Genomic DNA, 25,865 nt, shown 5'->3' with positions numbered 1-25,865 from the left:
CTATTGCCTATAGATAGATCCACTGCCCGTTTTAAAGGTGTCCCGGAAATATTCGGTTTCCAACGGTTGATAGGCTCAGTGATAAGGTGAGGATGATGGGTCGGGAGGGAGCTGAAGGATATTGAGAAAGATGAAGGCGAGATAATAACAACAAAAAAGAAGTCGAAGATCGAAAGCAGTAGTCTAGGTACTGAAAAGAAAGAAAGAGATGTTAAGTTTCACGATAGTCGTGGTAGTTCGATCAAGTAATGGCAGGTGTGGCGTGGCCGGTACTCCAGCTGACATGAAACCCGATGTTTACGGGCCGAAGCGCTGCCATGGCAACCATTTGCCCAGGCCATGACGCAGTCAAATCAATATCTCTAAAATCAAATCCACACCTCAACAACCCATTGAACCTTTTTTTAGCACAACGTCACTCAATCGATTGGATCAATTGCTCAAATCAAGGAATTCCTGGCCTGCGGTCTGGGCCACTCCTCACAAACTCCTTGATCTTCTTGGATTTCTTCCAAGGTTCACCTTATCAGTAACCTTGTCCCGTGCCCTAAAAGCGGCTCCGATCTTGAAGGCTGATTTCGCTTAGTGTCTCGATTGGCCCGCGATCACCGATTATGCAATCTAGACACTGGCCAATATCTCAGTTTAGATTAATCCCTTGCGGGTCTTGGTCAAATAGTATACCCCTACAAGACGACTGTGTGATTGAGGGACAGGAGAACACTGGATCCTCGGATCCTCCCTCGCGAAGCGTTCAGCTGTCATCTGTCCACAGAGACGCTTCATGCACGGCTACCGTCGTAGAAATTCCTAACCAATCCTAACGTACGTGTGTACCCAATTACCCAATGTCCCCACACCCCTTCCACTTGTTGCAATGTAGTAAGGTGGTATTAATGTGCGTGGCTCATTCCGGCAACTCGAATTCGCCCGACGATCGTCATGTACTCGTGGTAGCCGGAGAGAATGCGCTAGAGACCAGAAGACATCCAAGTCTATAATCACGTTGTATTTCGATACTTAATGAGTGATGTCTACGAGCGACTCCTTTTTCTCTCGCAGTTGCTGAGATGATGTCAGGCTCTTATGGTTCATAAATTTTCCCTTTTTAGAATATCTGCTTTTTAGATCAGCACCAACATCCATGTCGACAATTCAGCCCAAGTCTGTACCAGCATAATTCATCATTTTGACTCTGATTGGCTTGATAGACTAGAGTTCATATTGACTTTACTTCTACAAATGTCATTCTTTTGAGAGGGTGCTGGGTATAATAGTATGAGCAAATAGCATCGCGCAGCTTAACCATGGTCTGTCCATCTTGAAGACCGCACAGAAAGCACTCGTCGGGTGAGAACACTTCATCGCCGGAATAATGGCTATCAACTTCTTTGAACTTGTGGCTAATCAACTTCTAAATTAAATCGTTATGCCCGATGTATGTATGTGTGTGTGGGTGGGTGGGTGTGGATAAAATATATGTAGTGGAGAGTTGGCCGCAGAGGAACACGGGTTTGTCGTCAATGTCACCTTGGTTTATTTTTATTTTACAGTATGCGTTTTAATCTACCGAGGTTCATGAAGACTGACCGTAAGCCGACCAATTATGGGAAAGGGAACACCCGTTCAATCAAATTATTCTGACTATCCACTTGAGTATACTGAGGTCTCCTGCGTAATGCAGAAAGAGAGAATCCGTAGGAACTCCGGAACCCAGAATTCCTTCGGCGATTCTTCATGTTCCGTCTTCCGTTGTCATAAAAAGCCTCATTTTGAATGATAGAAAAAATAACTAAAGAAAGGATTATCCACTCCGTACTCGTATCGGGCCAATTAGGGGTGACTAAGCACTAACCCAACATCCTACTTTGTATTAGTAGCAATTTTATTCCCCCGTGCTATGCTAATCACATTGACCGCCCAAGAACCAAACCCGCTGGATAGCGCGGGACAATCTTCCCAACTAATCCAAATTGATCTGCTTCTGTCTTCCTCTTCCCCCTGATCCAAACCGAGTGGACAAGGGACAATTAGTGAAAATTTTGCACATCTCGTGCTTCCGAATGGTTTTCTCACGAAACTGTCATCGGCGTTGAGACATTGAACAGAGCAGATCCTCCGTGGGATCTATGGGGAGACCGCAACGATAGCGTCAATCTGAATTGAACGGCCGCCTGCAACATGGACAAGGGACCAAATGGCACACCAGATGCTGGGTTGAGAAGCCTTAATCATTGTGCGTCGCAATCCCTATTTGACCTGATGGTCTTTTAGCGCGTCAACATACTAACGATCAGCTGGTGATAGATCGCAACCAGCTCCCATCCTGGCGGTACTGGCCACGACAGAAACTTCTCCCCTTGGTGCGATATGAGACGCCATATCTCGCCTGGTTGCAGGAGAAGGTGCGGACCCCGGCCCTAGACTCCTATTTCGCATTCACGGCCAATCTCGGAACTCATACGTTTTTCATGGTTTTCTTGCCTATACTATTCTGGAATGGGTATACAAGCTTAGGGCGCGGGTATGTACATGGGACTGAGACAGACCAGAGCGCGTTGCGCTGTGGACTGCCTGATCACGTTCGCTAAAGATATCAATTGATTAGGATGGTAAATCTTCTGGCATCCGGAGTCTACTTTAGCGGTTTTATCAAAGACTTGCTTTGCCTCCCGCGCCCTCTATCGCCTCCGCTACAACGTATTACAATGTCTGGTTCCGCTGCGTTGGAGTATGGGTTCCCCTCGACTCATTCGACAAATGCCGTCTCGGTCGCTGTATACGCACTGGCTCTCCTAAACCTGCCCGACTCGACCTTGAGTCCTGCCGTCAATGTGTTTCTACAAGGTATCACTTACCTCTATGTCACCTCGATTGTATTCGGCCGACTGTACTGCGGTATGCACGGGTTTTTCGATGTGGTCATTGGCTGCTTGCTGGGCAGCTTGCTTGCAGTCATACAATATGCCTACGGAACCGCTTTCGACGAGTTTGTTGTCTCGGCTTCCGGGAAACAGATCATGCTGGTGGTATTAGTGATCCTCGCTCTTATTCGTCTTCATCCGGAGCCCGCCGATGATTGTCCTTGTTTCGACGATAGTGTAGCGTTTGCGGGGGTAATACTTGGGTTGCAAGTAGCTTATTGGCACGTGGTAAAAACGGATATCACATGGGACGACCCGGTTCCCGCCACGGTTCCGTATAGGTTTGAAGATTTAGGAGTTTTGAAGACAGCTATGCGCCTTATCTTGGGAGTGGCACTGATTGTTGTGTGGAGGGAGGTTATGAAACCCTCTCTTCTCCGTGTACTTCCCCCAGTCTTTCGTGGCCTGGAAAAGTTGGGTCTGTTGCTCCCTCGACGATTCTTTACCGCAGCGTCGTAAGTCAGGTCTCGTCTCCATCTAGCACGGATTTCTTTTTGGCTCACTATTAAACCAGGCAATACACCAAAGTTCCCACGCAACTCAAGGATCATGAAGTGTTCCCGACCTTTTCCGAAATCCCGTCTATCTTTTCGAACATCCGCCACCCTCGACGACGAGCAATCTCTGTTGGTCCTCAGTCGGAAGCTGATGCCTACGAAACCCTGGCCTATCGGGAGAAGCGCAGACGAGAGAGCCTGTCAAATAGCAACCGAACGTCACCCCTGGTAGAGGAGGATTCTCGGCAAGACATCTCGGAGGGACACCATCCTCAACTATCACGGAAGCGGTCCAAGCTCCATGAATATGAAACTATGATGGGAACTGGTAACCCTCGACTCGCAACTGGTGTTGATGGTGCAGAGGCACCTCCATTGACGGAGCCGTTCCCTGATTTGGTTCTTGACCCCGAGCCGGACGAAGAAGAGATGTTTGCGCGAATCAAGAGACCTCGTGTACGATACGATGTGGAGGTAGTTACGAAGCTGGTAGTATATTCCGGTATGTGGTTTTTTTCCTTTCTTTTTCTGCCCATTTCTGACCATGACTAACGCTGGCTAGGTATTGCTTGGATTGTGATGGAGGGAGCTCCTTTTGTCTTTGACAAAGTCGGCCTTGCGCCGATTTAAAGCCATCTGAAACTTAAGCTGAGAGTGAGGTCTAGTTCAGCTGGCTGAACGTCTCGAGTCATTATTATTTCTGTACCATAGCCGGTCTTCTGGTGTATATATATGACTTTGATGCGTTATGTATTTTCTTTCCCCATGTTTTTTATTTTATTTATTCCCCCTCCTCCCCCCTTGTTGGCGTGACTGCGCGTTGAAGAGAGATTGGGGGCTCCTACAGAGAAATGATTGGATCAATACCTGAATTATATACAGAGAGGCAATTACCAGAATATTGAATTTGCATCTCCAATGGTTGGAGAACTGTTCTTGACCTACTTGTGAGCTACTTGTTGATCGTTCAATGTTGTCTGTGTATAGATCACGTGAATGTACCAAAGAGGGAAAGTGTGGGTGAGCTTCGGGGCGTCTAAACCATGCCGGGAACTACTTTTAACTTCTTTCCATCAATTCACTTCTCCAGATTGCGCGCCGGTGGGAAGGCTCGTCTTGCGCCTCTCCAGCCTGCCATCTGTATATCACGCGACGCACACTCATGGAGCTGCCATTCACTCCAGCGACTCTTGCGACCTCAATAAAAACCATGGCAACCACCCATGGCCAATAATTGCGATCCCATCTGTTTTGCTTTCCCTCATCTCTTCACCACTTCCACCCACGTCTTCTTGATACTCTTTCTCCTCTTCGTCATCTTTTACCTTCTCACTACACTGTATTCTCACGTGAAACGCACTTTAAAATCCTCTACGTTGATACCCGTACCTTCTTCTCACAATCGTCCTGATTCCAAAACCACCATGGCTGGCGTCTTCGCGACTACGCAACGCGTCGTAATGGATGCCGAAGACACTAGCATGGGGAGTGAAGAACAATACTACGACCCTATGGATATCAGCCCTCTTCCCTCAAAGGAGCAGTCACGGAACATCACCCAGCCGATCGACGTGAACTCCGACCAGAACGTCTCAAGACCTGATTATTGGGTTCACTTTACTCCTCCAAAAAGCGGTGGTGTGCCCAAAGCCACCAGACTTGATGGAAAGCCGGCGACACGAGCTCCAATAATCAGACCTCTGACGCGATTCTCACCACAGGCGCGGATTGACCCATCGACTGGCCGCTTCAAGCAGCAGTTCATCGCGCAGCCTTTTCTGCGGAATACTTTTACCTCGAACAGCATAATTGGCCATTTAAATAGCAAAACCAATGCGATCACCTCGACCAGTAGATACACCTCTCATTCGAACAACATACTCAAGTCCTTGCCTCATAAGCCAGTGACTATCGGAATAAGCGTTCCCACCACACGTGATTCGTCTTTTAATAGTATTTCGACCACCAAGTCTATTTGGGACCGCAAAACTCCTAGTTTTGAGTCGACCACATCGATTACTACCGCAACATCGTTCAACTCTCGCAAAAGATCTGTGGACGGTGGCTTCAATGAACCGACTCACGGTGCTATGCCCGAGACAGATAGCCCGTCGAGCAAATATCGACGTGTTAGCGAGGAAGGGTTTCCAAATTCCGCTATCATAAGCAAGCAAGATACCCAGAGAGCCGAAGCGCCATCAACCCACGCTGCGCACATTCAAAAACAGCCTACCGTGCCGACCGCTACCTCTCCCGTCCCCCGCGATGCCTCTACACAATCCCAGTACCTGACTGCTCCTGTCGCATTTGCAGCCGAGACTACTCGCGAAAACATTTCCCACTGTGCGGATGTCATACCTGGTGGATGGCCTGAGCAATCTCCCCATGGTAATCTATCTCCCACTGCAGCATCTAATGCTCCTTCCTTCAATAGTGTATTGCGCCTAGGAGAAGAGCCTCTCATGACGGGTGCACTTATCGTGCCATCCTCTACCACCTCACTACCTGGCCCCAGTGGCTCAATCACCACTAGTGATGAATCTGACAATGCAGACCATCAGCGGATACAAGCAATCGACACTCTTGATGGCAACTTCTACAATGGACAGATCTCACATATGCTACGCCCGTACTGGGCAACATGCTACACCCTTGTCCAGGGTGCCTACGCTGCGTCGGGAACTGTCAAGAACGTTCTTACTAAGACTTGGAATCTGATCGGGCAACCCGTGATTGACTACGTACAACGTCGTCGCCGTCCGCAGCCATCCCGCCGCTCTCCTGGCCTCAGAGCTTCTCCGTCAAGAGTTGCAGCACTTCGTCGCCTCCCTGAGGAGCAAAGACGCATGATCAGAGACCATGAACGGCGTAGACAGCGAGGTTATCCCACAGTGCAAAATCTTCCTTTCCCAGATTTGACTCTAGACACTCCTCAATCTCTGGCCATTGGCTCTTCATTGGAGAGGCCAAGTGATTCTTTCGTCATGTCACACGCCGCAAACTCTGCGAGGGATCCTCGAAAGCGCAGCAGCCGATCTCCGGACCACTGGGCTATTGGTGGAATTAAGAAACCGACAGGCGTCCAGAAGTCCCCGCAGGTCAAGTCTATGAGCCCCAACCTTAAACGCCGGTTGTGGCCAGGTAGGAACCTAGAGCGTGGCAAACGCGAACTTGCGCTACAAAAAGCATGGAAAACCGGGGATTTCAGCGAGGTCTTGAAAGACCAGGGAACCCGCGTATCCACCCACATTGAACTTTCCGAACGCACCGAACGTCTAGGCCAGCTCGCGCCAAAAGAGGGACCGAAGCCGAAACAGAAGAAGAGAGTGCGCTTCAAGGATCCGATTGAACAGTTTATCCCGGAGCCTACTCTCCCTGACCTTGCTCCATACCTTCGTCCGACATCTCCCAACGTCGACCGTGTCAGTCACAAAAGGGCGTCTAACGAACAGAAGGAGAATGTCCCGCCAGTTTCTAGCTCGGTGGTAAAGACCGACACAGAAAATAAACAGATTGGATTCGGAGGGCATTGGTGGGAAGAACAGATTGAGCATCCACTTGGACGACCCGTTTCGGCCGTGAGCCTCTTTTACCCCGAAGTGAAACCGCTTCCGCCCGGCCGGACGGAGTCTGTCTATGCTGAGGAGTGGAGAAAGATTGAAGAGGAGGAGAAGCGTAAGCAAATCCCAGCTCGAGTTCGGGTTGAAGGCCCAGCTGTACGCCCCCTTTCGGGGGAGTGGATGAGCCGAGTTTCCAATGCCATGGCCACAAACAGCAACCGCCGTATCGCCACTACTCTGTCTGGTGATCCGCTGACGAAGAAGGATCTGTCTACTTGTTTTACTCCCATGGCCTGGTTAAACGACGAGGTTATCAACTCGTATCTAGCTCTAATCGTTGACTACCTGAGACGCACAAATCACAACAATGGCCGTGGCGATAAACCCCGTTTCCACGCTTTCAATACTTTCTTCTTCTCCAACATGCGCGACAAGGGCTATCAGTCTGTCCGACGCTGGGCCAATCGTGCCAAGATTGGCGGCGCATCTCTTCTTGACGTGGATACCGTGTTTGTCCCAGTGCACAACAGTGCACACTGGACGCTTATCGTGATCAAGCCAATGGAACGCACCATCGAGCATTTCGACTCGTTAGGCTCACTCTCGCACCGGCACGTGGGGGTGATGAAGGATTGGCTCCGTAACGAGTTAGGCCCTCGTTACGTCGAGGAGGAATGGCGCGTCCTACCATCCGTCTCTCCTCAGCAAGACAACGGTAGTGACTGTGGGGTATTCCTGTTGTCCACCGCAAAGGCGGTGGCCATCGGCCTCGAGCCACTATCCTATTGCGCGCGGGACATTGTCCTGCTGCGCAAGAAGATAGTGGCCGAGCTGATGGCCGGGGGGCTGGAGGGGGATTTCGATCCAGCCTCCGGCGGGGAGGTGTTGCTCTAGGGCAATGCCTCCCGGTGGGGGAGGAGGTAGTGATGGTGGGAGTAGGGGCAAGGGGTGGAAGAGGAGGGATATCAAACCTTCGAGGTTGTATATGTGGGTTGTTTGTTTTTTTGTTCTTTTCCTTTTCTTTCTTGCATAGCTGGAGTTTGGGGGCTGTGAGAGTATAGGATGGATATCTTGTAACGGCGTTTGGCACATGTACGAGTGATACCCGTCAGTTGAAGCAAAGCTCCTGACATATGACATTGAATTGGGTCTGCCGGCGAAAATCGCTTTTGATGCTTACATGCACATACAGCATGCGACATGTGGATGGATTGAAGTAAGGGCATGAACATGGTTGATTTGGATGCTAGATATATGTGGATACAATCTAGAGCAATGTGAATACCTGCAAGGGCACCGTGTCTCCGTTGTAAAGATGTCGATTGCATATCTATAAGACCATGAAGATGTAGTGACTGTGGAGCGAACTTAATGAAAGTCACTCACATAACACGCTTTTCGACACCCAACTTTATCCCCTTTCTTTATATTCTCTTGCTTCGGAATCTCACCATCTACCGTCTTGCTCCTAGCCCTGCTCACATCACTATCAATAGGTCCTAAATCAGCCCTCCGAACCGCCCTACCTCTCGACCTCGTCAGGCTCTCACCAGGGCCAACAGACCCCCCAGCCACCGAAGAAACATTAAACGCCATCTCAATCCACTCAACTCCCAAGAACACCGACTCCCCAGTCCTCAAATTCCCCGTCCAATTCCCCCCATCACTCCACAAATTCAGAACCAAAGTACTCGGCTCCCGCGGCACACCATAAGCCTTAACCGCCTGCAAAGCCTCCCCAGCATACCAACGTGACATATCCGGAAACCAATCCAAGCGATGCGTCGACCACGCCGTCCACGGCACAGAAAGATTCACCATGGAGCCCGCTCCGGGGATAGCCGTATCCGAGACGGGATCGTAATCCGGCTGATTGGAATAATGGATCACATTTGGTGGATCGGAGGTGAGGATCTCGATATCTGATTCGCATGTCTTGGAATGGTATGTGAAGAGTCCAACGCAGGCGCCCTTGGGAACGATGTTATGCCTGACTTTTCGTCGTCGTCCTTTGCCCCAGTGCTTATCTTCGGGTTTTCTGGGGGATGGAGGGATGATCCTGGGGCCGAGGGCAGTTTCGTTCGACATCAGTCTCATTCTCACGCGGAGTGAGCAGTGTAGGATGTTCCATCTCAGGAACTCGATCTCGGCTGTCGAGACGTGGTCTGCGTGCCGGGTTGTTTGGAGGAGGAGGTATGTTGGGTTTGGCGAGACGTAGCTCTGGGGATCTGGGTTTGGGGCAATGAATACGTTTGTTTCGGCGTTGGTGATGGGGAGGAGCTCCGTTGTTCCGGTTTTGGTCCATGTTTGGGGCAGCCAGTCGTTGATGAAGGGCGTGTTGGATAGGAGGAGCGTAGTGTCTAGTGCGAGGAGGTCTGGGGCCGGTGGTTGAGTGGCATTTGCGAGGGGGATGTTGCGGAAGTCCCAGAAGCGGTAGTTTGTGAAGTAGCCTGGGTCCGGGCCGGAGATTATGTAGCAGTCGCAGAGCGTGTTGTTCTTTGGTGGTGAGATTGGCGTTGGGGAGGGGATGATCGTGGGTATCGAAGAGAGACTGGGGAGAAGGGTGATATTGTTGAGTTTCATTGTGAGTGAAGGAATGATAACAGAAACGAGTGTCTGGTGTAAAGTATAGTAGTATTGATTGTTTGGAGGACATCCCATCTTTCTATCTGGATGTGTTTGTATATTGTTAGGGATGTCGATGCTACGGCAGGTGCGTTTTAGTGTGTTACTTCCACCACAGAGCCAATCGTCATCGGGTATAACACTCTCGAGATACTACGTTGTAACTCAATTAAGCTTATCGAACGGCCTTACATTGAATGTGACGGTGCGTCTTTTCCATCCCTAAGAGGCCCTCCATTGTTTTGCTTTCATAAGAAGAACATAATGGAAACACAACGAGACTGTACTGACACTATAACTACAATCAACAGTTGTAAAGAACACCAATATACAAAGAAGCATTATAAGCCTCAATAATGGCATTCCTATGGTCTCTGTCAGTGTACGTCTTTGTTGTAACAACATGGTCTATGAATGAATGACCCAGCGCCTTTCAATAGTCTCTTGAACACGTCTTTCATATGGCCGAAAGTATCCAAGCTGGATGAAGATGTCAACTGATAAAGAATCGAATGTATTATATATACATATTTCCTGTCTGAGCTCCTACTCCCATAGACTGCGTGATGCACAATTGAAACACGATCTCATATCCAGAAACGTGCAACATTTGACACGATGCCGAGACGCAGGGAGAACATCGAATGCGTCCATTGCGGACGCTTCCATCCACAGTATTACGGCGCCGCATTGAAAAATCATGCGAGGGTACACCAGGACCGTCGCCAGGCTGTGCAGCGACAACGTGAACCCTCGACAGAAACAGAGGATGATTCGGTATCAATTCCGCAAGTTGCAGCCTTAGCTGGGCGTGTCCGGCTTCTAAAGGAAGAGCAACTGACTGCTGGGAATGTGGCACAAAAAGTGCTAGAAGTATGGGGTCACGATGACACGAGAATGGCGTTGTTGCGCCGTCTGATGACTCCTCATCTTCCACCTGGGCGTGGAGCAAATTCGCTATTGGCGACTGCCAGGAGCGCAATTCTTACCTTAGTTGGTCCTGTCGTCCGAGCTGGGCTAATGAGTCCTACGTATTTCCAGCCTGGGCCGTTGCAAGACCCTACATGGCCTGAGCAAGAGCCGTCTTCCTACCCCGTACATTTATCATTGGTGAGAACGTCAATTGGATTGGCTCTCCTTCGAGATGATGTCCGCGCAGTTGAGATGCTAGTCACGCTTGAAATGAACCCGAACGGTATGCTTTTGTGTGGATACAGCATTCTGGCTGTGGCGGTCTTAATATCGGCGACGGAGGTTCTAGACTACCTCCTATCCCTCGGAGACGAGATTCGAATTGACCAGCAGGCAAATGCCTACGGTGAGCAAGAGGAAACGGCAATATCGCTGGCATGGAAGGTCGGGAACAAGGACGCTTTCAGGAAGCTCTTAAAACACAATGGGGGTGAAGCCCCAGGTCGAAGCCTTTTCCTCATCTGTGCCTATGAGCATCATGATGCGTTCGACGAGGTGCTGCAACTTGATTTGGATGGCCGAGAACTTCTTCGGGCGCAACATCCGGTAAACCAGGAGACCGTTCTTCATGCCGCTGTGTTGAACACGGATCACGCTGTCTTGGACGCAGTACTGCAATTGGCTGTGCGGGTTGGTGACAGTGAGAATGACACGTATCCTCAATATCTTCAGCTTCGAAATAGACAAGGTCAAACGGCTCTGATGTATGCGATCGAGCATAAGAGATACAGGGCCGTCGTAAGACTTCTCGAGGACCAAGACATCGATCTCAACGAGCGAGCGTGGGGCGGCCAGACCGCGCTATGGTATGCCGCCCGCGTTATGGATCTAGAGCTGGTCATTCTACTCCTCGTACTGGGATGCGATGCGGGCAACCCTCTTCCTCTTCAGTTTCCGACCAAAGGTACTCCGCTCAATGCCTTGCTCTATGCATATGAGGATATCCTGCAGAGGTACACGCATGAACTACTGGAGGGTGTGCAGGGAGCACAAAGGAGATTCAATGAGGGGAAAGAAGACATTCTTGAGATTGCTCAGACGTTACTTGAGTACGGTTGTCAATCAAATGTAGGGGATGATCGTTGGCGAATGCCTATGACCGAAAGACTAGACGCATTTCCAGAGTGGGAGACGTTGTTCACGTAGCAGTTCATATTTCTTTTTATTTTTATTTTTGTCTTTTCTTTCCTTACGTCACTTCTACATAGTATGGCCGTTTTCAAGATCTAGTCATCACTGAAGTCTGTTGGCCTGATTTGTACGAGTTGGGCAGTAGTTGATATCATGTAAATATATAGATTCCGTCAACGAACCTGTTGAGTTTGTTACACTTATTGTGCACCCGTATAATCTACAAGCATCTTCCTCTAACAGTTATTATTCAGTTTAGATTCACTATTATCATTTTCACAGATACTCTTTTGTCCAACATAAATTAGTTGTGTTGGAAGACGACCGTCCAAAAGTGGCCCACTTTGTATGGGAAGTTGAGTCCCCCCAGAATGATTTTCGGACACGGGAACGTTTGAATGCACGACAGCAACCCAAGCGGTGTCGGTGGTACTATGAGGAGTCGCCTCGGACTGTATTTCTATTATTATTAGCGAGTGTCTTATTATTTCTCTGATGTCCTTTTTTTTTGTTTCATCTTCTTTTCGTGTACTCTGTATTCTTGCAAGACTTAAGATCACGCTGTCAATGTAAGTAGGGTCAACTGGTCAGTGATATTACCTGACCTTGGGATGTAACAAGTAATGCGGATACGGCACGGATGATCCCATTCAGGGCGATTGCACAATGACGCCTAGGGCTATTTCTGTCCTCCAATAAAGGAGGCCCCTTGGGTGGCGATAAGGCAAAGTGAGGGAGGAAATGGTCTATCATTGGCTTCGAGTTGGTCAGCTGAATGCAGTGCGGCTGCCAAGCCTTTAGATCGGCGGTAAATTTGGTCTCACTGTATTGTCACATTCCGTATTCCTGACGGAAGAAGAATCTGCTTTGCGTATTCTCTCTCAGTAGGCTTCATTTTGAGATTCAAGTGTTGGGCACTGGTAGAGCAGTGATTTAGGAATAAAGGAAACAATTGGTCTATTGCAGAGTGAAGATGTTGATTTCCTGCGAAAGAGAACCAGTTGCTGAAGGACGGGTGTTCGCAATGTTTTGATTAGGGCTAATCAACCGGTTGTCCCGACCGCATTGGGCCATCCCGTGTCTGCCACGCAAGTTGAAGGAGGGGATGGGGGCGGTCACGGGTCCAGGAGAAGAGAGTTGAGTCTTTCTCACTCATCTCGCAACCGTCGTCACTCATACCACAACACCATCACGACCATCAATCATCCCACACATCCCATCGCTATCATTATCCGAATCATCGCCAAAATGGACCTCATATCTTGTTGAATGAATGTAGGGGGTGTTGACTTTGTTGAAACTCGATTTATCCACGATTTATCGCCTACCTCTTATCCCTATTTACCATACTCAGTTCCTTTCCATCACACCACTATGACAGCCACCCTCGAACGGAGTCTGTCTCGCACTTCGAGCATGTCTATGCCCATCTCGAGCCCTAGATTATCTCTTATACATGAAACCACACCACCTAGCTTATCCGACCCTGCCCTATCTCACATTCACGACCGTTTAACCATACTCGATACCAGTGTATTTCAATTACGCTCGACTGTCCTGACCAAAGACGGCTATGTCGAGCGACGGAACCGGGAAGATGATCACATTCGCCGGGAATTCGAAGCCCATCGCTCTATCTCGAACCGAATCGTTATGAACGTGGTCGCGTTGAGGACGGATGTGGACCAGTTGAAGTCAGGAGTGATCCAACTAAAGACAAGTATCGGCCAGACCGGCAATGAGACCGTCTTCTTACGCAGTGATGTCGATCGTTTGTCGAAGAATATCGATCAGATCCAGTCCGATATCGAAAATGTTCAGACGGACGTGTGTCAATGCCGGGTGGAGATTAGCAAACTACACGCGACCATCAGTCAACTTCGTACCGATTTGATCACTCTTCAGCATGAAACATCACGTCATCTGAATTCTGTCTTCGACCGCTTTTCCCTGATCGAGTCTCGCATGAAGCATTCGGAACGCGTCCGCTTCAACTCCTTGGCCCACACCACCCACGCCCCAATCACCCCGGTCCCCGTTGTTGAGGACGATGGCACGCTGCAATGGCCGGAATATTTCCCTCGTACTGTCTGGCGCTTCTGGTGCCTGAAGAAGCGCAGTCGGAGTAAGTCGTACTCCGGTGAATGTCCCTGGGGCATATCTAACAGAGTTTAGTCAATCGCTTGGTTCAGTTGGCCGAATTCTATCAGCTTGGAGGTTACCAATACTGGGGTCGAATGCACCAGACAGAGGCTATGTTTGCTAGCGATAGTGACTCCAGCGACTCCAGTGATTACCCGTCCAATTTGACTCGTGCTGAAGCAGTTCGCTTGTATCCCGAGGCCGCACACCAGGCACTGGCTGCTACATTGGGCCTGGTTTATTACAAGATTCGGAACGAAGTTGGAGAAGGGCCGAATACCCATATTCCACGTCCCCCGAAGCGGCAGCAAGAGGACTTGCCATCGGTGTCATCGGGTTCGAGGCCGAAACCGGTGAAGATGGCACGTCGTCCCAACAACACGTCGCCTACTGCTTTGCACCGACTGGTCACTGGACCGTCGCTGGAGTCGAAATCGATAGTTTCGGACGAGTCTGACAAGCTTGGATGGAATGCCCACTCAGAAGTATCTGACGAGGCTATGAGTAAGCTGCGAAACATCGTTTCCGAGGAAGTCGGAACCCTACTTCGAGCTTTAGAACGTGGTCGCATCCGATTGAAGCCTGGTCGCTCTGAGCGTGAGAAAATGTCTCCCATCGAATCCAAAACCAGCATACGCAATGGTCGGTACGGTGGCGATGGAGCACAGGACGATGATGCGCGGACTTTTCCGAACACGGTCCCAACAGAGATCCTGTCTCTTTCAGATAAAACGGACAAGACAGAAGAACATGAACCTGAACTTCCGGCTACCGAGTCCGATGCGACTAGTCCAGAGTGATACTATCACGATGTCGTCAACACGATATAGTAATAGAATACGGAGGCTTGTATCAAAGGCTCTTGCCTATTACGTGACTCTAGCATACAACTTCCTATGCCAAAGTCACTTAATAGGCGTAAGAGCCTTTAATGCTCTACCCTCATTGGACTAGCCGTATCGCCGTCGACGGTTGTCCTTCACTCATCTCGTTGTAGATGTATCGTTGGCTAGCACAAGATGCAGAGAATGCTCCTATTGTGAATCCTTTGACTCAGTGGAAGCATTCTCTGTGTGGTGTGTGATAGCAGCACTGCTCCCTAGTTGCACAATGATCGACACATGACACACTATGCCACTGTCGACATATAGCAACATTCCAATTTCTGGGTATGTTAGGATGTGGCCAGCCTTCCACATATATCTAGTGGACCTGTGAGGTTCACCGCATCTTGGCAATGAACGGATAGACCATTTTGACATCTTGGTGGCCTGCAACGTCCTGCTCAAGGCAACACAATACTTTACGTAACACTGACAGTTGAGTCTTGAGTCAGGGCTTATAACCTACGGTTAGAATTGATAGGCATGATACGGCGCCCTGGATGGATATGTATACAAGATACCCCTTTGGTTGGATTGTTTTTGCAGATTATTCTATTTTGGTCTGGACCTAGCGTTATATACCTTGCATTTGGCGTTTCTCAATTATAATTAGTTTTGTTTATCTGATTCAATGACAATAGGAGCAGTGATGTTGACAAGATGACAGTCTCGATACTACGAATCGAGACGCTTTACGTATCTCTACCAAATCTCTTCTGCTCGCAGCAGCCTCTACGTCGCGTGTCAACGGCTTGAACGTGGACCCACTCATATAAGTTTCATGTTAAACCGTTGCCCACCGCTGAGGCTAAGTACTAAACATTTACAAATGATAATTTAGATTAAGGGTAACCCAATCCCATTTGAAACAAGTGATATCCTAATACCCAATTCCCGCAGTATCAATGTCCCGCGGTCTAAACGGGCTCCAATAGATCTTTTTGCAGCACCTCCAATACCTTTTTCTCATCTAGATTTGAAATATCCACGGATCCCGGTGCCGGTTGATCGCCGTCCGTCTCAGAGGTTTCTCCCGACTCGATTTCACCTTGCGGCTGCGTGCGTAAATAGTCTTTCTCGAGAAGAAACTTTGTATTCTCGTCCTCCGACGACAAGGTATTTGGTGAGTCTGATAGTATATAGATAGTCGGGAATTCTAGAACAGTGCGGCCGCGCAGAGCGGAGGTGAGAGTGGCAGTAGGAGAGAGAGGGACGAGCACCGGCTGTTTCGTGCTCGTCCGTGGGCGATGGAGATAGAAGTAGAGATCGCGGTGGGAGGTAATCTCATCCGTGGATTGCGTGGGTTGGTCTTTGGAGATCTCCGGTGCGATATCCGGTTTTGTATCGTTCTCCGGGTTGGGAAGGACGTCTCCCTGAGGCACAGTTTCGTGGGGCGTAGCTTCTGCGGTAGAGGGAGTAAGGTCGTGTGTATCAGGTAGTTGCTCAGACGAATCGACATCCACTTGTTCCGACTTGCTCTCCTGATCTTTCTTCTTCTGTTCACGCTCCTCCTTAGACAAAGGAAAAGACCGATCGTAAGCCTCAGCAAGAGTCAACAACTCCAAGCAAAGTCTATGTCTCCTCTCGCCGTCTGGAGCAATCCACTCCACCGTCCAATTCAAACACTTATTCCTGCACCGTAGTCAGCACCCACCACAATCATCCCAACCAACAAACTCCCAAGAAAGTAAACATACTTAGGCATCCACTTCGACGTATTCGCCTTATTCCGACTCATCCCCCTCGGCGCCCTAAGAACAGTAACACCCGCCTCCTCGGCGCCCCTAAGAAACCCAAACTCCCCCTTTGCAAACCCCCCAGAACCACCCTCAATCCTCCTCCTCTTCCTCCCATTCTCAATACCACCCACAGCACTCTCCTCCTCCCCATCCAACCCCACAACCGCAAGATCCACCCCCCGCCCAGAAGTCCCAGGCTGTACAGAGATCCCCCTATTCTCGGCATCACGCTCCGCGCGCTCCAGAGTGCGCTCGATCCCCGTGATGAAATTGAAATCCCGGTCGAAGGCAGATTCAGTCGCTAGTTCGTTTTTCTTCAAGTAGGCGGCTGGATCGCGGACACCGCTGCATTGGGACCAGAGTTTGTGGCGGCGCGAACAGGGGAGGGAGCAGGTGCGGGTTGAGCAGCGGGGACAGCGGTATTTGGGTGGTTGGATGTGGCTGTTTTGGGGGTTGTTTGTTAGTAGGTGGTTTTGTTTGGTGGTTTGGGGGTTGGTTGGTGATGGGATTGGGGTTGAACGGACCAGATTGTGCAGAGGTCTGAGAGGAGGGGGGTTTCGGAGGACATTTCTGTTATATATCCTTCTTTAGGAGAGGAGTATATTGTATAGATTGTATTTAAATGTATAGAGGGTAAAATATCAAGTATGGATATGGGGACAGGTCATGTTATGATATAATGTGAGATATGAGAAGTGGAGCGGAGGAAAAAAAAGTCTGGAATCTGGATACATTTAGCTTATCGATAAGGAGGTTCATTTATGCCTTACGGTATATAGTGTATGCCTGAGGCTACCTATTTCTTGCCTAGATCACTTGAAGTCACAAACAACAATGAACTGCCTTCGAGAGGAAAGTAAGATCTATTAAAGAAAGATCAAACACGTATTATGAGACCCCTACAAAACGATGGGCTGCCGCTTCTGCACTACGGAGTCTTGTTTTACGATGCATTTATTCCCAAACTTCTCCCTCGGTGTCTCGCCCTCACTCTTCTTCTTTCTTACTCCTCCTCTTCCTATTCTTCCTCGGTGTCACTCTCAGTATCCTCTTGATATGATTCAGGCTCAAGGTCCTCATCAGTTGCATTAGCAACCCCGCTAAGGGCAAGAACTCGGTGTAAGACCCACTGCATATTGAGTAGCTCCATGGATGGAAGAGGGTGACCGACCGGGTCATTAGTCTCGAAGGTGATAATGTCCCCGGAGCAGAGTTTCGTATCCGTGGCAATGTTAAACAGCTTCGCACTGTGTTGACCGTTCACGGTGCTGGAGGAGAGATTGCCAGGGAAAGGGCTTGGAGTCCTGATTGCTGGCATCTCACGAGAGTATGAATGTCTCGGCAGCCAATAAAACTGCACTTTAAGAACCTTCTGATCCTCACTTATAGACAGTGGTTTTAGGGCAAAACGGGCTTTTCCCCACAGATTCTGGGCAACGTTGACCATACACATCATATTTGAACAGCTCTCTGTCCCAGCTGGGCCTGAGACCTGTTTCTTCCAGGTCTCGACCTTTTCTCTGGGCCAGAACATTCTTAAAATCATCCAGAAGTCTTGAGGTCCTCTTCCCTCTGTTCAATGCTGTATGGATAAATATGGGCAACTTCAAGTGGTTCACAGAACCCGGTGAGAACACACGTATTGTTATCCCGTTCATTGCACTTGATAGGGTTAGTCAGATATACGACAAAGAAGTGAATTCTTTTCAGATCTTACCGTCGCAGAGGAAGCTATCGCTGAAGAATATTCAGATCCTTGCTCGGCGCTCCGTCTAGAGATTTCAGAAGGCTTTTGTGAACTGGAAGCACGCCGCCGCTTTTTGGTTGGAGCTTCTTCGATCTCCGGTTCTTCGGGGTCCTCACAGTATTCCTTCAAGTCTTCGTCGGACCTGGCTGCATACAGTTGGTTCTTGGAGCGAGCGGCCCCTGATGTTGCATTAGCTAGTACTTCTTCGTATGGTTGGTCAAGCCACTTACGGGTCTTGATCATTTTGTTAAAGCTCTCACTTTGTAGGCCGAATCTCACCGTGAAGCAAAAGTCCTGACACTGGCCACACTTTTGGAGAAGGCGTCGTATGTTCGAAAGGTCTGCAAACCACAGGCAAGCCCATGCAGTTGAATCAATTTCAGGCTCTTCAATAGTGTGTAATAGCTGCATGATTAGCTCATGTCGCCCTGGGTCCAAGAGCTCGTCTGCAGGGCCCATGTTAACCAACCGGGCCTCACTGGAGGTAAGAGAGGTGGTTTGCTGGGTGGGCATAAATGTCGACATCACGAGAACTTAAGTGGTATTAGCTGCACTATGTGGGTGTTTAGATTGAGAGGTGTGAGGTGGCTAAGATTCAACAGATCGAGGTCAGCGGGTAAAGAGTAAATTTAAGATAGATACAGGTGAAGAAAGAGAAGTAGCGGGCAATGAGGAAAAGTCTTCAGGCAACAGTGCCAAGCAGAGAGAATGATGGGAAAATGACATACTATGTATGTACTACTCGTAGCCCTAACTTGCTGTACTAACCCTCTCTACCTGAGGTGTCCATTTCGGTTTCATCATTATATAACCTGCGCCCCAAAATATAACCGTTTCAAGTACGTGAATACACAAGATATACTTCGCAAGTAGAATTCAGCAGCTCGGTTTCCTATCATTCGACATGCAATATTAAACTTGCTGCTAAAGGAGATATGTAGAACAGTTAACTTGTTATTTCTGGAGTGAGAAAACCTGATAGTGGGAAGCTTGAGTGCAGTATCTGTCTCCAAAGAAGTCTAGATACACCACTTCGATGCCGGACAGAAGCCCGGAAGCCCCCGATCCTACGAAATATTCGACCGGTTAATGTATGTGATTCACCAGTTCTGAACATGTCAAGGAATGCTTAGGAGAGCAAGTGAAGTGATATGAGAATATTCAATTAGATCCGGAATTACCGGGCGTTGGAAAACCTTTGCTAGATGGGTACGCCTGTCAGTATAAAACGTGTTTTAAGCGGGTACATGATTAGGTTAATAACTTTAATCTGGCTGGGAATATAAGAGCTTCCAGGATCCTATACAGATCAGCTTTTCTACGTTATAAATCTAATAATAAGATTTATATAGAGATATATAGGGATTACCATATTTTGCGAGAGTCAATTCTCGCAATATTGAATAGATAGTTATTAGCTAAAAGTCCCGGCGGTAATATCCAGGAATATTCACACTGATAGTATAATTCATAGATAACAAGTTTTATAATAAGTGGAGTCAAGGGAAAGAAGAGTCTGGATATATTTAGCTTATCATAAGGAGGTCTATTAGTTCCTCTCATGCCCACTCGACCAAAATGCCATGGACATCAAGCTCGCGCCTTGAACACTTTATCCACCGACAGTTTCTTAGAACTATATTAGATGTCTGAGGATATTGGGTTCTTGTCTAAACCAGAGGAACTGAAGTCATCATGATGTGATCATGTGGGTATGAACGTGCTTCTTGCGCACATGAGTCTTCCTCAACTATCAAGGACAAAACACAATATTCGTCCACAATAATCATAACATCACTACCAATAATCGCCATATAAATACAGACACATCTGCATGTTTCTTGTACCCACAGTTTCAAGATGGAAAACAACATCCTAGAGGTTCTGAATCGCTTCTATGAAGAGAGCGGAGCCCCACTTCGAGAAACTCTGTGATAGCGAACTGCCTCCAGAACGAGAGCACGAGACGCTTTAACAACATCAAAGAAATGATGGACCAGCGCTTCGATGCCATTGACAAACGCTCAGGCTATTAGAGAACGCTTGGATACTGTACGTCAGCTCCAGCCCGGCACACAAGCCAATTATTGAGGTCTGGAAGCTTGGCAGAAAGCGTTGTGCTTCTATCCTATTAAGTGGCATGTGGAGCTGCCCATAACGCCTTTCTAAAGCACGATGGCATGATATTTGGCAACATTGAGTTGTCCCATGTACCAAGCGTTTTGATGCTGTGGAGTCCTCTTTCATGACTCTGGAAGTAACATTCTCCAACATAAAGGTCTTCCACCTAGGCCAGAAAGTTCACCGGCTAACAGTCTACGTTCTACGAACTAGCTTGTCCTAACCCTGAGATGCTTTCCACAAAGTGCCTACGATCTATACAACCTTCAGAAAAGGCAAAACTGTGAGAATTTCGTGCTTGGGCATCTTGACATTGATAATAACAACTTGAAGAGTGCAAACTGAAAGTACTTTTAGCCATTACAACCTTGAGGAAGAAGCGATCCATGTAATCCACAATGAAGACCTCGACTCCGATTCTGATCCTGACTAAGACGTATGTGTAAATATGATCCGAGCATCGAAGGGGATTGGCCAGACGCGGAAGTAAGGCTGAACGAAGTATCGGTAGCGTACGCCTATCAGCATAACACCTATCTTGAGCGGGCACACAATTGGGTTCACGACTTTGATTCGGCCGGGAACCCCTTATATGGAACTCGTGGACCAAGGAGGAAAGATGATTAAAGCAAGGGAAGTTGTTTTTCTACCTGAATATTGGTCTAAGTTAAGCAGGATGGAACACGCGTTATCCTTGTTAAAGGAACGTGAGAGCTTCTAAGACCCCGTATGGATCACTTTTTCTGCTTCATGGACCTGATAATAAGGTATATATAGGTGTATATAGCCGGTACTGGAAATGGCAAACGGATGGCTATCCAATCATCTTCTGCAAGGACTGCCAACTGATGAGACTCTACCAGTCACTCCTCCCAGATCACCTGATATTAATACTCGGGCCCCAACACAGCCAGTTGCTTCGACCGAAACAATTTCACTTTACATACGGATCTGCCGTGTCCTCACTACACAGGCATTCTCTTATCAATATGTCGTCTCACTGGGACGAATACCTTAAACTTCTCGACACCTATGATCTTGACTACCCGTCTAATCCCATGACCTCTACAATCTCGATACCAATGAGGAGAGTGTAGTGGAATCGCTCCTACGTGAGCTGGAGCAGCTTTACTATTTCTGGGAGAGTGAGAAATTTGAGAGCGGTGTGCCGATACCACCAGAGCTGGCCAGTGCTGTCCACCAGGCAATGAGCAGAATCCGCCGCTTTGGAGTAGCTTGGGAACAGGAGTAGGCAGCTCTTCTTTGCAGATTTTTAACTCTGACTGGTAGAATATCTCAAGTATAGTAAAGATTACCAGGCTTAACATTACTAATACTGCTTCTGGTTTCTAGGTCCTAGTTATTAATTCTAAGAATACAAGAATTCCTATTTTAATAGCCAGGAGTCCCGGTGGAACAGCTCTTAAGGATGTTCACACTGGAATAGCCTCAATCTTCCATAACAAGGTTAATGACACACCGGTACGCATTGTGGAAGGTTGAGAACCCTCGTCCCCATTCCTTCTGTGATGTGATACCAGGCTCCAGGATGTCGGATTGTTCGACTAGGAACTGGCATGCGCCTGGTCGACCCCGAGCATGTTACCTCCTTACATTCCGACCTCAGCTTGATGCAATTGGAGACCAGGACATCGAGAGAGCATCGTTTCCGAGGATTTCCGAACCCTACTTCGAGCTCTGGAACGTGGACGCATCTGATTTAAGCCTGGTCAATCTGAGCATGAGAAAATAGCTCCCATCGAATCCAAAGCCAGCATACGAAATAGCCGGTATGGCGGCGACAGAGCACAGGACGATGAATCCCTGTTATAACTCCCGTAACTCCCGCTGATGACCGAGCGATGATGATCAACAAATGGGAGGACCTGAGTCAACACGACCTAGGTATCCAGGAACCGAAAGCCCAAGCATCCCGTATTGCGGAGAAAGAGCACCGGTGCTTGCAGAGGCCCGAGAGAACGGGGACTCGGAGAACATTATGTTATATATCCCTGTTTGAGATGATAGGTATTTGTATAGTTATTGTTGCAATTATACAAGGGATAAGGAATATTATGTATGGATATGGCGATAGATCATGTTGTGATATAGAAGTAGCGAATACATTTAGCTTATCGATAAGGAGGTGCATTGGTGCCTTATGCTATAACTTTATGCCTGAGGCTGTTAGTGACTGGCTGGATCAGATATCCGTTTTCAGAAACCAACAAGGTCATGTGCTCTGATTGATAAGAAGAGACTTTGACCTTGTTAGGTAATGGATCGCATCTGTCCAGATCATATCGAATCTCAACGAACCACCCACGCCCTGTGTAATTAAAAGGAAAGTGGAATGAGAGACACCGTCTAACTAGAATCAAACTAGGTATATAATCCCCCACCCTCCAGTGACTCACGCATTAGTAAAGCCTCGTCCCTGATTCCATCTCCGCTATCGGATCGGTATCCACCTGACAAATCAGGCACCCAAAACCGCCACCAATCTTTCATCCCACCAAAGATCTTAATAATTGATAAGGGAAGGGCATCCTGTCCAACTTTCTTTTCTCCAATCCAAACTCACGTCTACCTTCTACTCCCCATCTATTTACCCTCGGAACACACACAGGACCAAGGAAACGAACCACAGAAAACAACAAGGAGGTGAACCAAACTAATTTCTCCAAAATGTCCATCACAATCGACACCTCCGTCGACATCGACCTCCCCACCCCACCTCAATCAAACGGCAGTCAAAAGCGCAACCTCCTCCTTGCCCCTCCCTCCGTCGCCGCCCACGAAGAGAAACTCCGTGATGTCTTCTCGACCTTCGATCGCTCCTCGACCGATCTCCAGATGTTCGATCGCCTGTCCGCAGGCTTCGTCTCCCTTCCTCCCAATACATATGACCTCGTGCTGGTGTTGACGGATGCGCAGTCAGATGAGGCTGTGCGGTTGTTGACTCGGGATGTTTATACCGCTTTGGTACCGGCGATGAAGGCGGGCGCTAGATTGCAGCTGCAGCAGGGGAGTTTGGGGGCTAGTGAGGGGTTGGAGGCTATCTTGGCGGGGCTGGTGGAGAAGGATGGTGGGTTTGAGAAGCCGGTGCAGGAGGCTGCTGTGCCGTTGAAGTTGGGTGGCAGGAAGAAGAAGGATAAGACCAATGGAGTGAACGGGGTTCAGAATGGAGTGGCTACGAACGGAGCTAGCACAAATGGCGTGGGAATGTTCGATCCGGCTCAGAACAACGATGACGAGTTGATTGATGAGGATGCGTTGCTTTCGGACGATGATTTGAAGAGACCTCTTCCACGACGTGAGTTTCCCTTCCTATATTCTATTTTCCGGTTAAACATCTTATTGACTATAATTCCTACAGCCCAAAACTGCGTACCAGAGACCGCCAAGAAGCGCCGGCGTCCCTGCAAGGACTGCACCTGCGGTCTAGCCAGTCAACTCGAGGAGGAAGATCGCGCACGTGAGGCAAAGGCCGCTCAAGATCTCAACATTCTGAAGCTGAACACAGACGACCTGAACGACGAGCTAGACTTCACCGTGCAGGGCAAGACGAGCTCGTGCAACAGCTGCTCGCTCGGTGATGCGTTCCGTTGCTCTAGCTGTCCGTACATTGGCCTGCCGCCGTTCAAGCCCGGCGAGGAGGTCAAGATTATGAATGATATGGTTCAGCTGTGAGGGCATTTTCTTTCTGGGTCTGGTTTTCGGGTCTTACTTAATATCCCCTAAAAGGTGTTTTTCGGTGATAGATTTTCGGTAGGGTATGTTATGAATGGCATGATTTGTTTTTGTTAGGATGTATGAAAGCTATCTCGAACTGAAAAGTTTCTCTTGTGCTATTTATACTAAGCAGTAACCCATCACTTGAAAGGTCCACTTCGAAGTCAGCATGTATAACAAGCCGACCTAATTCAGCCTCTACTTCAGTACCCAGAAGTTAGATTCAAGAAAGTGTCAAATTCATACCCATATTAATACTATAATATAAATTCTATAGACAATTAGACGCCGCTATCTCGGTGTTTGAAGCCCCAACCACAATTATACCAAATATCCCAGCAAACACCGAAACAAGGTCTGTACACTAATCACAAAAAAACAATTAGCTCTCTTCCTATAAAGAAACCCATTATCAATCTTCCCCACCAATACGGCCCAGTTACATCAGCAGAAACGATGATATCACCGCAGTGACGGATGAGAAAATCACAAATAACCTCCGCATCGATTTCTAAGCATCGGCATGAACCAAACGCCGAGGGAAATCACGACACTGGGTTAGTATAAGTAGATCTGATTCCTGTATTTAATCCAAGACAATTTCATAACTCGATCTTGATCAATCATAACAATAACAGTGCAAGTTTAAGGAAGAAAGAAGCAATGGCCAGCAAACCCTTCGCTATCATCGCTGGTGTCGGTCCAGGAACTGTATGTCATCAATCACCCCACATCATCCCCACCATCAATAACCAATCCCCCAACCAAACCACTAAATGAACTTAATGAGGCACCACTAACAAAAGAGTAAAAAGGGAGCCTCAATCGCCCGCAAATTCGCCCAAGCCTACTCCGTGGTTCTACTAGCTCGTAACCCGGCGAACTTCACGCCCGTCGTCGACGAAATCAACGCAAACGGCGGCCAAGCAGCAGGTATTAGTGCTGATCTATCAGACACAAACAGTGTCAAGTCTGCATTTGACAAGATCAACGAGCAATATGGGGGATCGACACTAGCAGCAGCTGTATTTAACTCCGGGGGCGGATTCGTCCGCAAGCCGTTCCTGGAGTTGACGGAGGAGGAATTCGCTTCGGGGTTTGAGAGTCAAGGGTTTGTTTTCCATCCTATCCTATCCTATTCTTTTCATTCTGTAGTCTCTCTACAAGGAATAGTATTCTCTAACAAAAAGAACAGAAAAGGTGGCTTCAACTTCGCCCAACGCACCCTCCCTCTCCTTCAAAAGGCAACCGGACTCCAACACCCACCTACACTAATTTTCACCGGCGCAACTGCTAGTCTGAAAGGCTCAGCGTCGTTCTCGGCCTTCGCATCGGGAAAGTTTGCCCTTCGTGCGTTGGCGCAGAGTCTTGCTCGCGAGTTCGGGCCCAAGGGTGTCCATGTCTCGCATGTTATTATTGACGGGGTGATTGATATCCCTAGGACCAAGGCGTGGACTTTTGAGCATGAGGATGCCAAGTTGGATCCTGCGGCGGTGAGTTATCTCCTACTTTCTGCTTTTTTCCCTTCGTCTTCTTTGTCGGGTGGGTTTTGGATGAATGAGGGAAAGGCTGATTGTGTTTTGTAGATTGCGGATTCTTATTGGCATTTGCATACCCAGCCGAGGACGACGTGGGGCTTTGAGCTGGATCTGAGGCCTTATGTTGAAAAGTGGTAATTGGTTAGCTGGGACTATCATGAGCGTCTTCCACGTATCAGACTGATTCATTCTGCGTGGAGAAAGACAGCGTACGAAGATGGAAGAAACCGCCATTATACTACGCGTCTCT

The 25,865-nt window shown here is 48.4% G+C and overlaps 10 protein-coding genes across 10 annotated transcripts; 6 read left to right on the top strand and 4 right to left on the bottom strand.

Annotated features, from left to right (window-relative positions):
• Positions 1-1,429: 1,429 nt before the first annotated feature.
• AO090113000120 (PAP2 domain protein) lies at positions 1,430-3,973 on the top strand (the record flags this gene model as incomplete). The annotated part of the gene is made up of 4 exons (XM_023237828.1): positions 1,430-1,438; positions 2,400-2,524; positions 2,609-3,379; positions 3,439-3,973. 4 exons carry the CDS (start codon positions 1,430-1,432, stop codon positions 3,971-3,973), a joined length of 1,440 nt encoding a protein of 479 aa, XP_023092617.1.
• Positions 3,974-6,022: 2,049 nt separating this feature from the next.
• AO090113000119 (SUMO protease ULP1) lies at positions 6,023-7,875 on the top strand (the record flags this gene model as incomplete). Its single annotated transcript, XM_023237827.1, has 2 exons — positions 6,023-6,105; positions 7,197-7,875. The coding sequence occupies 2 exons, from the start codon at positions 6,023-6,025 to the stop codon at positions 7,873-7,875; spliced, it is 762 nt and encodes a 253-aa protein (XP_023092616.1).
• Positions 7,876-8,248: 373 nt separating this feature from the next.
• Positions 8,249-9,642, bottom strand: AO090113000118 (glycoside hydrolase family 16 protein; the record flags this gene model as incomplete). The annotated part of the gene is made up of 2 exons (XM_023237826.1): positions 8,249-8,311; positions 8,368-9,642. The coding sequence occupies 2 exons, from the start codon at positions 9,640-9,642 to the stop codon at positions 8,249-8,251; spliced, it is 1,338 nt and encodes a 445-aa protein (XP_023092615.1).
• A 582-nt stretch (positions 9,643-10,224) lies between these two features.
• On the top strand, positions 10,225-11,724 carry AO090113000117 (ankyrin repeat domain-containing protein; the record flags this gene model as incomplete). The annotated part of the gene is made up of 1 exon (XM_001824249.1): positions 10,225-11,724. The coding sequence occupies one exon, from the start codon at positions 10,225-10,227 to the stop codon at positions 11,722-11,724; it is 1,500 nt and encodes a 499-aa protein (XP_001824301.1).
• Positions 11,725-13,362: 1,638 nt separating this feature from the next.
• AO090113000116 (uncharacterized protein) lies at positions 13,363-14,651 on the top strand (the record flags this gene model as incomplete). The annotated part of the gene is made up of 2 exons (XM_001824248.3): positions 13,363-13,834; positions 13,885-14,651. The coding sequence occupies 2 exons, from the start codon at positions 13,363-13,365 to the stop codon at positions 14,649-14,651; spliced, it is 1,239 nt and encodes a 412-aa protein (XP_001824300.3).
• Positions 14,652-15,652: 1,001 nt separating this feature from the next.
• AO090113000114 (zinc finger HIT domain-containing protein) lies at positions 15,653-17,042 on the bottom strand (the record flags this gene model as incomplete). The annotated part of the gene is made up of 3 exons (XM_023237825.1): positions 15,653-16,367; positions 16,433-16,915; positions 16,999-17,042. The coding sequence occupies 3 exons, from the start codon at positions 17,040-17,042 to the stop codon at positions 15,653-15,655; spliced, it is 1,242 nt and encodes a 413-aa protein (XP_023092614.1).
• A 450-nt stretch (positions 17,043-17,492) lies between these two features.
• Positions 17,493-18,020, bottom strand: AO090113000113 (uncharacterized protein; the record flags this gene model as incomplete). Its single annotated transcript, XM_001824246.3, has 1 exon — positions 17,493-18,020. One exon carries the CDS (start codon positions 18,018-18,020, stop codon positions 17,493-17,495), a length of 528 nt encoding a protein of 175 aa, XP_001824298.3.
• A 126-nt stretch (positions 18,021-18,146) lies between these two features.
• AO090113000112 (uncharacterized protein) lies at positions 18,147-18,746 on the bottom strand (the record flags this gene model as incomplete). The annotated part of the gene is made up of 1 exon (XM_023237824.1): positions 18,147-18,746. The coding sequence occupies one exon, from the start codon at positions 18,744-18,746 to the stop codon at positions 18,147-18,149; it is 600 nt and encodes a 199-aa protein (XP_023092613.1).
• Positions 18,747-23,030: 4,284 nt separating this feature from the next.
• On the top strand, positions 23,031-24,035 carry AO090113000110 (uncharacterized protein; the record flags this gene model as incomplete). The annotated part of the gene is made up of 2 exons (XM_001824244.3): positions 23,031-23,658; positions 23,722-24,035. 2 exons carry the CDS (start codon positions 23,031-23,033, stop codon positions 24,033-24,035), a joined length of 942 nt encoding a protein of 313 aa, XP_001824296.1.
• A 565-nt stretch (positions 24,036-24,600) lies between these two features.
• Positions 24,601-25,663, top strand: AO090113000109 (oxidoreductase, short chain dehydrogenase/reductase family; the record flags this gene model as incomplete). Its single annotated transcript, XM_023237823.1, has 3 exons — positions 24,601-24,634; positions 24,945-25,188; positions 25,273-25,663. The coding sequence occupies 3 exons, from the start codon at positions 24,601-24,603 to the stop codon at positions 25,661-25,663; spliced, it is 669 nt and encodes a 222-aa protein (XP_023092612.1).
• Between the last annotated feature and the right edge of the window lie 202 nt (positions 25,664-25,865).

Source organism: Aspergillus oryzae, chromosome 5 (assembly GCF_000184455.2).
Source record: "Aspergillus oryzae RIB40 DNA, chromosome 5".
NCBI classification, from domain to species: Eukaryota; Fungi; Ascomycota; class Eurotiomycetes; order Eurotiales; family Aspergillaceae; genus Aspergillus; species Aspergillus oryzae.
Note: the sequence above shows the minus strand (reverse complement) of the source record. Positions and strands in the feature narration are given on the sequence as shown.